The sequence below is a fragment of the Cavia porcellus genome, unplaced genomic scaffold (assembly GCF_034190915.1).
Source record: "Cavia porcellus strain 051 isolate PalLab524CR breed Dunkin Hartley unplaced genomic scaffold, mCavPor4.1 scaffold_5, whole genome shotgun sequence".
NCBI lineage: Eukaryota > Metazoa > Chordata > Mammalia > Rodentia > Caviidae > Cavia > Cavia porcellus.
This window is the reverse complement of record NW_026947488.1, coordinates 63,258,098-63,272,619: the sequence shown is the minus strand read 5'-3', so window position 1 is coordinate 63,272,619 and position 14,522 is coordinate 63,258,098. Positions and strand designations below refer to the sequence as shown.

The following is a 14,522-nucleotide window of genomic DNA, read 5'->3' as shown; positions in this document are numbered from 1 at the left end:
CACCACGCCCAGCAGATTATGTATTCTTATGATTATGTATTCAAAAAATACATAGGGGTGTTTATATTTTTCTTGTTTCTATCTTGGCCACTCCTTCAATGATCAGTTTGGTACTTTTCTGCCATAGTTCACTGAACGTGCATTCTAGTTAGACAAACTATGCTTCTTAGTCTCTTACTAAAAAACAAAAATCTACTAAAAACTCACAGGAGATGGTTTTTAAATTCCCATTAAGTATAAAAAATTTTGTTCACTTTTAGGCAACTGTCCGCTTGGGAACCAGTCACTCGTTCTTGCTCACTTGTTTAAACTCTGTCGATCTGAGCTCCTGCTTCTGCGGATTTTAGTCTGTTCTTTCGTTCGTACCCCTGATCATCCAGAATGCAGGGCGAAACGTAGGTGTCTGGCGCGGGCGGCGGCCGTGCCCTTCCGCCCTCTCTCGCGCGAGATTTGAAACCGGAAGTTACTTGCAGCGGCGGCCTCCGGGAGCCGCACTGTTAATGTTGGCGGGAGCGCAGCGGGTAGTCCCGAGTGCCTAGCATTTGGGCCTGGAACGCCCGGAGTGACGGGCAGAGCCGGCAGAATGCGGGTGGCGGTGGCCGGCTGCTGCCATGGCGAGCTGGACAAGATCTACGAGACGCTGGCGCTGGCGGAGCGGCGCGGTGCAGGCCCGGTGGACCTTCTTCTGTGCTGCGGCGACTTCCAGGCGGTGCGCAACGAGGCCGACCTGCGCTGCATGGCCGTGCCGCCCAAGTACCGCCACATGCAGACTTTCTACAGGTGAGCGGCGCCGCTGGGCCTCGGACCCCGCCGTGCGAGGCGTGACCAGCCGGCAGTGGGCACAGGCGCTCGCGTGGGTTCGAATCTCGTGCTGCCACTGTCTGTCTCCTTTAGTTCCCTTCGTTGTTCTCTGTTTCTAGGACCTGGCGCTTGGGAAATGTCACTTTCGTTCTTCTGTACATTTGTCTGTTGTATTCCGCAGGGATCGCGGCCAGGGGTGATAACGTGGAGGAAGAAGCTGACAGGTTTATATAATCTACCTTGTACTTGATAGGACTCTGGGGTTCATTTTAATAATCCAGGAGTTTTTACTGTTCTTGCTATGTGCTACATCCTTTTCTAGAAGCGGAGGTTGTATCCGTGAAATCGACGAACTTCTTGACCTTATTGAAGAATACTGACTTGAAACCCAAGGTTTTACTCTTATTCTTAAGGACTAGGACGGATAATGAAATCTCTTAGAAGGCTTTTCTAAAGCTTATACACTGTTTTTGATGAGCTCAGTTTTTTCCTTAGGACTTTGTTTTGCTTTTCTACCGTGCTTAATTTGTTAAGTAACAACTTTACTCTTTGTTCTAGGTATTACTCTGGAGAGAAAAAGGCTCCAGTTCTCACGATCTTCATCGGGGGAAACCACGAGGCCTCAAATCACTTGCAAGAGTTACCCTATGGTGGCTGGGTGGCACCGAACATTTACTATTTAGGTACATGTTTGTGTGTAATTTTAGGGTTTGAGAAGAGGATTTGTATTAGGGCTGCAGTGTCTTGAGATGTGTAGTATTTGGGGATTGTCATTAATTTTAATAACCATGAAATTTTAGTTGAAATGGTTAATTATTAAACAGTTAATCATGAAGATCTGTTGTTGCTTCACCTAATGTTTTAAGCAATGGCTAGTATGACAGCAAAAGCCTTAGGCACTATTTGTAGTCCTTTTTTCTATTCTTTTCTTACAGAATTAAAAAAACCCAAACCTTATAATGAAAATTGTTAACTATGCACCAAAAGCCTGCAGTTTCTACTTTTCATTTTTGATTGAACACCTAATAATTTCACCCTTTCATAATACTGTAGTTCTCAAAAGACACCAATCAGTAATGAAAACACTACATAATTGAAGTCATAATTTCATCATTGGAAAATGATAATTTAAAAAATTATCTAAAAAATAAAGTATTAAAACTAAACGTAATTATGTTTGTAAATCTTTTTTTTTTTTGTCTTTTTCCTTTTTATTGGTACCGGGGATCGAACTCATGGCTGCCTGCTTGCAAGGCAGGCGCTTATGCCACTGAGCTAAATCCCCAGCCCCTTATGTTTGTAAATCTAAATACAGATTATAGGAAATGCAGAGAGTAAAGCAACATTTTAAATGACACCAAAGGAGTCCAATCAGCTAAATCTAGAATTCAGGAAATGCTACACGGAGAATAGCATAATGAATCTCTGTACCTGTTAAATAATATTCTGCTATCTTTGTTTTCAACCTATATTTTTTGTGGGAGATGAGTGGAGTATTAAAGCAAATCCCAGGCATTAGACTGCTTCCTCTGTAAATACTTGAGAATATTTTTTTAAGTGATAGGAATTTTAAAGTACCACAATGTATCATTATACCTAACTGAAGTAACAGTATAGTAACAGTATAGTAAATCCTTGTTACCAGTTGCCTCATTCATGCTCAGATTTCTCTACTTAGCCTAAAGCAGTCTTGTTTTACAATTGGTTTGGTCAAATAGGACCTAAACAAGAGCCACACATTTTATTTGGTTTTCATTTAAACTATAATGGCCTGCCTCTCTTTCTCTATCTCTGTGCCTTTCCCTCACCTCCTTTTTTTTTTTTTTGGATTCCATTTATTTGTTGAAGAAAGTGAGAAAAGTATTCTTCCTTTTTTTGGGGGGGGGTACTGGGACTTGAACTCAGGACCTCATGCTAGCCAGGTCAGAACTGTGTTACTGAGCTATGCCCCTGGCCTGGGAAAACTTTCTGTAGCATTTTGTACATTCTGGATATATGATTGAATTTCTTTGGTGTCATTTAAAATGTTGCTTTACTGTCTTTATTTTCTATAATCTGTATTTAGATTTAAAGTTTTAGGTTTAGTTTCATTTTAATACCTTATTTTGTAAATACCTAATTTCTAAATACCTAATTTTCTAAATTATCATTTTTCCAATGATGAAGTTACGACTTCAAAAATGTAACATTTTCATTATTGATTTTGATACTTCTGGAGAACTGCAGTATTATGAAAGGGTGAAATTGTTAGGTGATCAAGGTAGAAACTTCAGGCTTTTTATCTTTCCATCTGTTGATTTAGTTTATAATGTGTAACTTCATCATAGGACAGTCCCCTCTCTCTATCCCTATCATACTAGTTTCCCTTTCAGCACCCTACCTCATTTATCCTTTCCAGAACTGACTTGTTTTCTTGGTGATCTGCTTCCAGGCCTCTTCTCACTGGCCTTGTATATTACTTGGTACGTGTCTGACATTAACTATGTGGAAAGAGTAATCTTATCATGACACTTACTGTTAAATAATTTTAGGAGTACATGAAGTTCCAGGCCTTTAAATGGTTTATTCTATACTAAGATCACTTGTATCTGTAGTGATTTTATTCAATTATATAATTTTTCAGGTTTGGCTGGTGTAGTAAAATACCGAGGCGTAAGGATTGGCGGAATTTCTGGTATCTTTAAATCTCATGACTATCGAAAAGGTATTATTTTTGGAATTGTTTTTAACTTTCAGAACTTGCATAATTTCTAAAACATAAACATGTTTAGCTTGACATGGTCATTGGATTTCTTCTGAGAATGATTTTATTCATTATAAAACTTTATATATATGAAAATATAGACAATGCTATATGACATGTCTTTACTATCTAGTTTTATCAGGTCTTGGTGTTTTTAATTCTTTTTCTTTTTTATTGGTACCGGGGATTGAACTCATGACCGCCTGCTTGCAAGGCAGGTTCTTATGCCGCTGAGCTAAATCCCCAGCCCGGTGTTTTTAATTCTAATGTTTAAGAAATAAAGTAGTACAGATGCAATTCATGTTCATTTCTTATGTGTCCCCTCATCCCATTCCTCATTTTTCTCTTCTTTCTCCTTGCCAGTCAGTTGATGGTCTCAATTTGATGTTTGTTATTCGCTTGATTGGTTTGTAGTATTACTATACATGCAAGAGTTTTAATCAATGCATTGTATAGTTGATTTTAAACTTTGTGTAAATGTTTTTGGGATACGTGTTGATACATGTAACACTAATCTGGGTGCACCTCAGCCTCCTGAGCACCGCAATTACAGGCGTGTGCCATCGTGCCCAGCTTAAACTGTTCATTTTTAACTACCATATCATTGTAAGTAAAGCACAGTGTGCTTCATTTCACTGTATCTGAATAAGTTATTCCTTTGTTTTTGTTTCTTTGGTTTTTTGAGGCAAAATCTCACTATGTAGTTCAGGCTGGCCTTGAATTCACTTACATAGCCCAGGATGGCCTCAAACTTGAGGCAATCCTCCTGCTTCTGCCTCCCAAGTACTGGGTTTACGGATGTGCCACCACACCTGGCTGTTACTTGATTTTTAGAGGTAGAGGAAAAGCTTAGGTTTGTATTGATTTCACAAATTAAATTGGCAGCTGAAATTTAAATCTTTAATATATCTGACATATAACAGATCTGTTTCTTCTCTGACTCTAAACTGTTGGCATGGATGAATTGGAACCTCTTTTGGGAAGACAATTAGTAATACAGGTTATTTCTCTTTAAGGTCATTTTGAATGTCCTCCTTACAATTCATCTACAATAAGGAGTATATATCATGTGAGAAATATTGAAGTCTATAAATTAAAACAGGTATGTAAAGTACATTACATCCAAATTCAAAACAATTTAAAAGTAATCATAAAATGTTTCAATTATAGTGCTTTATTACTTCTGAAAACAGTATTCAGTATTTCTAAAATTTGGGATTTTGAGTTGCTTTTAGAAGGCTCACAGAGGAAGTTTTTTATTTTTAATGGTTGAGTTTATTTTTTTAATGGTTTAGAATTAAAATGTGAAACATTTAATTCATGATTTCAAATATAAGGTTAAGGAATATGTATTGAAATAAAATAGTTTACTAAAAAATACCTAATGATATTATATAATGAAAATAACTAATGTGAAAGATGATAAAAGATACCAGAAAATTGTGAAGGTGGTTTTGAAACATAGGCTTAATTGGAGAGTAGGAAAAACTAGGGGTTTTTTTCTTTTTCTTTTCTTTCTTTTTTTCCGGGGGGAACCCACTACGTGACTGATAGCCTTAATTTTCACACGTGGTATTTTGTGTAATCTTCAGGCAAATCCTATGAGGTAGGTCTTACTCTAACTTTCTTAAGGATAAGAAGCCAAGGCTCAGCCAGGTTAGGGACCTGCTTAAGGCCTCCCTGTGTGTGTGTGCTGTTCGTGCCATCCTTCTAGCCTCTTTAGACTGTGAAGGATGCTTGTGGGGCTTTGCTTTATATGCTCTTCATATAGGTCCCTTGGGGTGGTTTCCCCATTTATCTATCTAAAGCTTACCAGTCCCGAAAGATCTAATTTAGATACCACTTTGCAACCACAACTTTTCTAGTTTAGAGTTACTACCCAAGTCTGAATTTTTATTGAACTTGTTGCCCAGTAGGTTATTTAGGGGTTAGTCATATCTGTCTTACATTTTTTATGATCTTGAATGGTTATTTAAGTTTTAGTTTTTCAAGTATTTGCTTCAAATTACTTGAAAGTACTGTGGATATGTGTGGCATATGTTTTGTGACCTCTCTGAAGACACCAGCCTCTTCAAGTACATGTATCAAAAAGAGAGTTTTTAGTGTGTACTATGTGAATACATTAGATTTTTTTTTCCTTTCTTCTGTTTTTTTTTTTGTTGTTGTTGTTTGTTCTGGGAATTGAACATGCCAGGCAAGCAGTCTTCTCACTGAGCTTCCTCTACATCCCTCTACTATTTTTTTTATTAAATCTTTGGATTTACTGTATCATTTGCTTTAGAGGTCTCATGAAATCTGGTGCCTCTGAATCTTCAAAATAGTAATTCTTTTATCAATGGGAAAAGACTGATGGCGATTATATAGTTTAGAAATCCAGTGCTCCAGGCCTGCCAATTGGCCGTCTAGTCAAAATATGTTTCTGCTGCTCTGCCTGGCAACAGAAAGTAGGGTGATTTCTGAGGAAGTGAAAAAGTTCTTCTCTTTGCCTATGTGAATAAGTAGCCTAATTCTTTTATGGCTTCCTTAAAGTGTTGTTAGAATGAACTACACAGAAATCCAGATATCTAAGTGCTCATGAAATTAGTGGGTGATAGAGAGAGGGAGAGAAATTTTTAATATCTTTTTAAGAGTTTTCTTTCCATTCTTTTTCTGTTTTTAAAGCTGAAGCAGCCTATAGATATATTTTTATCTCACGATTGGCCAAGAAGCATATATCATTATGGAAATAAGAAACAACTTCTTAAGACCAAATCGTTTTTCCGACACGAAGTGGAAAATAACACGTTGGGAAGTCCTGCAGCCTCAGAACTTTTAGAGCACCTAAAACCTACTTACTGGTTTTCTGCACACCTTCATGTGAAATTTGCAGCCTTGATGCAGCACCAGGTAGAAAACTTTTTATTTTTTTCCTTTAACAAATACTTAACCAAATAGGTGTGAATATGGCACTGCTGGCACTGTTACAAAATTAGAGGGAGAAAAAAAATAACTTAACTCTTGTGCTTAACTCAGTACCCAGTGTGGGGAAGAAATGAATAAGAAGTTACAAAACAGTATAAATTTGGTATCAAAGACTAAGAGGTGTGGGAGCAACTAAGCCACATTGAGGTAGGATGGCGATGGGGTGGAGATGAGGAGGTTAGAGAAAGTTTCTAAAAGAATTGATGACTGAGCTGAGTCTTCAAGTGCTACAAAGAAATAGATTCTAAGAGTATTTTAATACGAGGAACCAACCTGTGCAAAGACTGAAGGGTTGAGAGCATGGTGCACTTGGGGGACCATAGCTAGTTTTTGTGGCTGGGAATGTAGCTTTATGCAAGGGTGTTGGGTTCGATCTTGAGTACTCTTAAAAAAAAAAAAAAAAAAAAAAAAAAAAAAAAAAAAAGAAAGAAAGAAAGAAAGCAAATACTGAGTTGACAAAGTTAGAGATTTTTTTTTTTCTTGAAATCTATACAATTTCTGAGTTGTGTTTTTCAGAGTGTTTTTTTTTTCTTTTCTTTTCTTTTTACCTCCTTATGCTAGGGATTAAGCCCAGGGCCTTCATACAGCTACATCTCAGCTATGATTATCTAGTCTATCTGATCTATTTGTCTATTTATTTAAATTTTGAGAAAGGGTCTCATTGAGTTATACAGGCTGGTCTCCAAACTTTTATCCTCTTGCCTTAGCTTTCCAGAGTGCTGGGATCATAGGCATACACCACCAGGCCCAGCTTCTGAGTCTTTAATGTGTAATAGGCACTGTGTTTTTCAGGAATGAAATGTGATGTGTAGTGTTTGCTTCTCAAAGTTACTTGATCAAATACTTTTGCACATTAGAGTGTACTTTAACAATGTTCTTCGTAGTTTTGTCTGAAAGTAGTTGAATACCCTCCTTTTTGTAGGGTTACTTTCACTCCCTAGTTTTACAGGGAGAAGGGCAGAGGTTATTCCTTTTGGGCCCGTGCTACTCAGTGATCACACTCATTTTAAGTCCGAGTCACTTGTTTATATCAGTCACCTTTTGTATTATAGGGTCCTCTTTCTTGGGTCTTAGTGCTCATGCCATGCTTAGATTTTTATTGAAGCATCTGACTTAGTACTTTTTCCCAAACTCTGTCTTCTGTTGTCAGTCTCAGGATGTGCATCTCTGCATTAATGATGTGTCTGATCCTTCTTATTGGTTCCTCAACCTCCTGTGTTTTTGCCAATGTTTTGTTTCAGCCACTTCACCAGTCTCTGTGCCTTCTGCCCTCCTCAGCCTCACCAGACAGCACTGATTCTTGGCCACCCTCAGTAGGATGTGCCATAGCTTGTTTGTTTGTCTTTTTTTTCCTGCTGTTTTCAGTGAGTCACTTTTTTCGTTTTGCAGTGCTAAAGATTGAACCTAGGGCCTCGTGCATGTTAGGCGAGTGTTGCATTCCTAGCACCAGGGAGTTACTTTGTGTTGCTTTTAGTATGACCTTCATGTTTGTGATTTCTCCCTCATATTTCAAGACTAGCTTTATTGGACTGTAATATACATACCATAAAATGAGTGTGTTTTATGTATATATGTCAGTGATTTTCAGTAAATTTTCAGTCTCACATGTATAATAACCTAGCATTAGAACATAGCTGCTTTCAAAAGAATCTTCGTACCTGTTTGTAGTCAGTCCTTTTTTCCACCCTATGCAGCCACTGGTTTGCATCTCTAGATTTGCCTGTTTAGACTAGGTCATATAAATGGAGTTATATATAGTGTTTTACATTTGGTTTCTGTCACTTCCTAGTTTTAAAGTTATTCATACTATAGCAGAATCTGTATTTCATTCCTTTTTAGTGCCCAGCAGTAAGAGTCATTCCTTTGACACGTGTTTCTTTTCTATGTATGAGTTACCTGTAATGTTTTAACATCTCAAATCATGATTTATATCGCCTAGGCCATGGAAAAAGGGCAGACAGCCAAAGCAACCAAATTTTTAGCCTTGGACAAATGCTTACCACATAGAGACTTCCTTCAGGTAAAAAGGAAATGAAGTAATTTTGCAACATGATTTTATTTTTCCAGTAATTTTTAAAAAGTATTTTAATTTTTCTTTGAGACTTTGTATTGTTTGTGATTTATGTATTCTGAGAATTCTTTGAGATATTTAAGCTTATATTAATGCATTTAAAGTTAATTTGCTTGACTTGAAATTATTTAAATTAACTTGAAATTCTTTTTACTAAGTTATATTAAAATTCTTAGATGCTTAAAGTATATATGTGTTACCTGAAATTATTGGTTTCTTCCTGTAGGTTTTAGAAATAGAACATGACTCCAGTGCTCCTGATTACTTGGAGTATGATGTTGAGTGGCTCACTATTCTCAGGGCTACTGATGATCTTATTAATGTGACTGGGAACCTATGGAATATGCCTGAAAATAATGGCCTGCATGCAAGGTAAGTCAGGTATCTTTAGAACTTGCCTTCTCTGATATGTGTACTATTTTGTCTTTCCTATCTTTTGTGTTCTGTTTTGGTGTTCTTAAGGATTTTGGTCTGCAGAAAGGAGGAGGGGCCAGAGTGGCAGTGGGGAAACTTCTTACTGATGATCTGACACATCCAGTCATGCAGAGCCATTGCTTAGGGTCTACAGCCTGGGGATGACTGTCCGACTGGCTGGCTTCAGTCTCTGGCCCTAGCAGGCACTGGCTGTGAAGGCTCAGCTTTGTTTTTATTTGAGGGTTATTGTTGAGTAACTGTCAGGACAATTCAAGGTTGATTGAGAATACAATAAAAAAATTAAAAAATTCCAGTTTTCCTCCCAAGTGAGAAAGAAATGGACTATTGAGCATGAATTCAAATAAGTTTGTAAATGAATAAATGTGTGAAAAAAACTAATTTTGTGAAGATTTAATTCACACATTAGAATCATGATCTTGTTTTGAGATAAGAGTTAATGATATTTTTTTCTTAAGAGTTTTTATTTCCAGGTAGTCCTTTGCTAAATTAACTGTAATTCTACTGTGTGGCATTTAGATGCATGCTTCCTTTTTTATTTTTGTGCCTGGAGTGTGTAGTTGGTTTCCTCGTTTATTCTTGAGGCTGATAAAATGTAATAATAGTTGTTTTGTCTTTATAGGTGGGATTATAGTGCAACAGAAGAAGCTATGAAGGAAGTACTGGAAAAGTTGAATAATGACCTTAGGGTTCCGTGTAACTTTAGTGTAACTGCTGCTTGTTATGACCCTTGCAAGCCTCAGATGCAGGTAGAGCTGGTTCATAGGATCAATCCTCAGACTACTGAATTTTGTGCTCAACTTGGCGTCACAGACATTAATATCAGGCTTCAGAAGGCCAAGCAAGAACATCATTTGTGTGGTGAATATGAAGAGCAGGATGATGTGGAGAGTAATGACTCTGGGGAAGAGCCAAGTGAGTATAACACAGACACTTCTGCTTGGTCCTCTATTAATCCAGATGAAATAATGTTAGACGAAGAAGAGGAAGCTGAAGATAGCATTGCACACAGTGATGTGAATACCCCATCTGTTGAACCTTCTTCCTATCAAGATTCTGACTTTTCCACAAGCTTTTCTGATGTCAGGATCTTGCCAAGTTCCATGATTGTATCTTCCGATGATATACCAGATTCACCGACTGGTAGAGAGGGGAAAGTTGATGAGACTGTGGAGTTGGGGGATGGAAAGGACTTAACTGAGGTGCCATTGAAGAGGCTGAGCGAAGAACATGAACCTGAACAAAGAAAGAAGATTAAGAGGAGGAATCAAGCCATCTATGCTGCAGCAGCTGATGAGGATAATGATGCGGCATAAGACAGTTTACATGTGCTGGTATCATAATGTAGGTGATTTTTGAGACCCTATTTTTAGAGTTAGATTTTTGATTCAAGATTTAACTTTGTAATAATGAAGTGGCAAGAGTATTTTAGCTAGATAATGACTTTTTCTAGAGATTTTGTATGTTTCGGGTAAAAACATTAAAATTTTATATATTTACTTCGTGACTACCTTTTTTTGAAGACATTCACTTCCAGTTTTTCAGCAAACACTGCACATATTTGTGCTGAGCACTTTTCTCTAAGATAGGACTAGAAAGATGAATAAGACAGGAATGCTTAAGGCACTGGAAATATTAAATTATAAATATTTTGATGTATAAAATATGGCATATTTATATTTTACTCTACAAAGTTGCATCAGTAATGTATATATACGTATGTGTGCTTTCTTTGCGTTATAATTTTTCCTTGGTCAGTTTTTAATGTCTGTCAAATATAAATTGAAATCGAAGATATCAGTATTTCAGGAAATAAATTATTGTCAATGCTAACCAGTGGTAAGCATAAAATCTCACACTCAATACTGAAACTATAACCATTGACTCTTGGATATGTTTTAATTTTTACATAAGTGTATTGTCTATGTACAGATCATTTTTGGCACAGTTGGTATTATTTACCAACAAGAGCTCAGTTGCTGTCCTTCACGCTGCATGATGGATTGCTGGTATTAAACTAGTTTTAACGAGCCGTGTGGCAAAATCACTTTTCTGTCTCTAGTTAAAATGCCTGGGCCACCAGAGGAGACTGTTGCCTTGGACTTTGAATCAGGAATAATGGGACCTAGTTTTATTCTGGTGTTGCTAGACATGGTGCCATAGACCTGTAACCCCAGCATTTCGGAGCCTTAGGAGGCATGTGAGTTCAAGGCAGCTTGTAGTACCTAATGAGTTCAAGGCTAGTCTGAAGTACACAATGGGACTCTGTCCCCAAAAAAACAAAACCAAAAATTATTGTAGCGCCTCACCATCCTGAAGTCCAAATCCTGGAAGCAATTTAGGAAAATGGTAGTTGGCATTCCTCAGTTAGCATTTGACTTGAAAAAGGTGTAGCACAGTAATGGCAAATCTTTCAGAACTTCTAATGATACACACAGCCTGCTATGGCACTCATGCTATGTGTTCGTACTCCTAGTCCAAGACTATGGGGCTTTTATCTATAGATTCTTTTTTTTTTTTGAGTTGAATATTTGTTTTAATTCTTATTTGCATATAATATTTAAAGCTGTGAATTTCTCCCAATTGCTGATTTGAGTTCTGTAATTCTGATGTATAGTGTAATTTTCCCAGAAAACAACTTTCAGTGATATAAGAGCACACAGAATTTATCAATATAATATGCCTAAGGCACTGGAAATATGAAATCATCTCTCAGAAATTCTTACAGAGAAAAGCAGAAAGTAGGTATAAAACAAATGTTAGAATTAATAAACGTTCTCAAAAACTAACAAAACCACAAAGCTTACCTAAGCAAGAAATTAGACAAAATTCTGTATAGCTTGGTATAAATTTGATAAATGGACTGAAAATGAGTTACTGGTGTTCACCCAGCTAAGACTGGAGGGTTAAACAAAATTTCATTTAAGCAGAAAAAAATATCAGTTATCCCATTAAAAAGCACTCACAGCAGATGGTTTTAGGGGAAAATGCTACCCTTTCTAAAGGCCAGACAGTCCTAATGGTATGTAAACTTCCAAAATACATAAAAATGATGGAAATCTTTGGTTTCTGTGAAACAAATATAACATTGATGCCAAATTAAAACAGATAAACCATAAATCAATCTCATGTATGACTATTGATACAAAAGCGTTAAGTTAGCATATTGTAAGATGTTTTGGCATGACCAACACAGTGCTGTTCCATGTTAGAAGTCTGTTCATATCATCAATGTATTAATCTAAGGATATGTGATTTCCATAAATAATGAAAAGACTTCAAATTCAATACCCACTTAAGATTCTGTTAAAAAAAAAAGATCAGATCTAGCATCTTGCTTAAGAAAACACTAAATAATTCTGTCAAAGCTAGTTACACAAGTAATGCTACCTACTACCTTCATTATATTTCACATTTGTCTTGGAAAGAACAAAATCAGGTGGTATAGTGAGGGGAATCAGAATTGCAAAGGAAGAGTGACCTATATACAGGTAATGTGATAATTTAGCTGAAAAAGCTACTCGAAAAAGTAGTAAGATACAGAATTAATGTACAGACCAGTAGTTTTCACAAAGTTATAAATAATATGTACATGAAAAATGGAGCAACTTAAGAAATGTGCAAAAGCTATAGAGAGGAAAACAAAATACAGCTGAAAAATATTAAGACTAGAAAATCATCTTTTATTCTTGGCTATAGAGAGGAAAACAAAATACAGCTGAAAAATATTAAGACTAGAAAAGCATCTTTTATTCTTGGATAGATTTAACTTTTTTTATTAGTGCATGTTTTATTAGTGCACAATGTTTACTACATTCCTTGTGAGAAGTTGGCACAGGTACATAACGACATCTTAATTCCTTTTTCATCTCCTTACTCTTCCCTCCTCTTCCCATCTTTTGAATCCTTTCTTGTATTCTTTGTACACGTTTGCTGTACGTAGTGTTTGCATTTCTGTGGGGAGTTGGTATAGGTCTATAACACATCTCAATTCACTTTTTCATCCCCTTTCTCTGCCCTTTCCCGCAATCTCTTGATCCCTTTTCCCTTCAAGAAAGATGTATCTCTGCTTCCTTTTTCTACATTTTACTTTGCTCTTTATACTTTGGGTTTCTCACATAAGAGAAGCCACTTAATATTTAAACTTGTGTGTCTGATTTATTTCACTTAGCATATGCTCAAGCCTTCATACCTTCATACCGCGTTACATCTTTAGCCCCTGTCTTATTTTTCATTTGAGACAGATCTTGCTAGATTGCTCAGGCTGGACTTAAACTTGCCATTGTCCTTGCTAAGCCTCTTAGAGTGGTTACAATGTGGGTGTGTACCACCACACTCCTTGTTAAAGATTTTGATTTGTCCCAATTTACTATGTAATTGTTTACTGTTTCTTAAGTTGTTTCATTTCAATAAAAATATTCCTCCTCCCCATTTTTCTTTTGCTTTTCTGAAATTAAACTGATTTTAGTGTTCATAATGGAGAATTGCAAGAGATAGGAAACCCGCCCCCCCAGAAGAGTAATAGAAATATAATGGCTCTATCAGAGATGAAAGCATACTATAAAGTTTTCATTATTAAAAGGAGATGATGTTGGTACATGCATGGACAGATCAGTGGAACCAAAAAACCAGAAGTAGTGCTGTTGTGTATTGCTCAGAAAAGAGATGAGGTTTGAAATACGGTTGGTTATATGCATATTCATTTGGGAAGAAATAAACATGGCTTTGTACTTTACATACCGAAAAAGTTGATTAGAACTCTTTAAGTGTAAAGGATGAAACACCAGATAAAATCTTGGGTAAATTTCCTTACAACCTGAAACTGAGGGACACTTGAAACTACTTTAAAATCCATACACAGTGAAAGACCAACAATACATTTGAATTATATATAATAATAGCTTTTAAATGGCAAATACACTGTAAACAAAGCTAAGTGATAAACTGGAACAATGTATTTGCAGCTTCTATCACAGACAAAAGGCTTATCTTTGCAAAATATAAACCCTTTCTATAAACCTAATCCCATTTCTAGGAATTGATCCTAAAGATGCATCGCCACAATTAAAACATAAACACAAAATTATTTATTATAGCATTATTTGTAATAGCAAAAGAGTGGAAATAAGTGTTCTTTGGGAGAGGATTCATTAAACAAACAGCCAATGGGATAATCCATAGCTCTGATCAAAAGAAACAGAAAAACTTGTACAAAAATGTTCATAGCAGATTTATTTATGCTAACTAAAAATAGAAGCAAATGTCCATCAAATGCCTGTATGGGCATAATGTAGCATAATCATATGATAGAATGTTACTGAGCATTAAAAGGGAATGAAGTGCCTGCAAGCGCAAGGTCATGAGTTGAATCCCTGGTATCCAAAAATAAATAAACAAAAATAAAAAAGGAATGAGGAACTGATACAATTTGGGTGAATCTTGAAATCATTATAAGAAGCTTGACACCAAAAAAAAAAAAAAAAAAAAGACAACAACAAAAAAGAAAAGAAAACC

At 36.4% G+C, this 14,522-nt stretch overlaps 1 protein-coding gene across 1 annotated transcript; it reads left to right on the top strand.

Moving 5' to 3' along the window:
- The first annotated feature begins 460 nt into the window (after positions 1-460).
- Dbr1 (debranching RNA lariats 1) lies at positions 461-13,439 on the top strand. Its single transcript, XM_063249054.1, has 8 exons — positions 461-780; positions 1,360-1,484; positions 3,425-3,505; positions 4,561-4,646; positions 6,206-6,430; positions 8,445-8,525; positions 8,803-8,948; positions 9,631-13,439. Exons 1-8 carry the CDS (start codon positions 584-586, stop codon positions 10,322-10,324), a joined length of 1,635 nt encoding a protein of 544 aa, XP_063105124.1. The 5' UTR covers positions 461-583; the 3' UTR covers positions 10,325-13,439.
- The last annotated feature ends 1,083 nt before the right edge of the window (positions 13,440-14,522 follow it).

What these genes read in the sequence shown, in the direction of transcription:
- Dbr1 (XM_063249054.1), top strand. Translation starts at nt 584, where the DNA reads ATGCGGGTGGCGGTGGCCGGCTGCTGCCATGGCGAGCTGGACAAGATC. An exon ending in CACATGCAGACTTTCTACAG is followed by an intron (nt 781 to 1,359) that starts GTGAGCGGCGCC and finishes TCTTTGTTCTAG; the next exon opens with GTATTACTCTGGAGAGAAAA. An exon ending in AATAATGGCCTGCATGCAAG is followed by an intron (nt 8,949 to 9,630) that starts GTAAGTCAGGTA and finishes TTGTCTTTATAG; the next exon opens with GTGGGATTATAGTGCAACAG.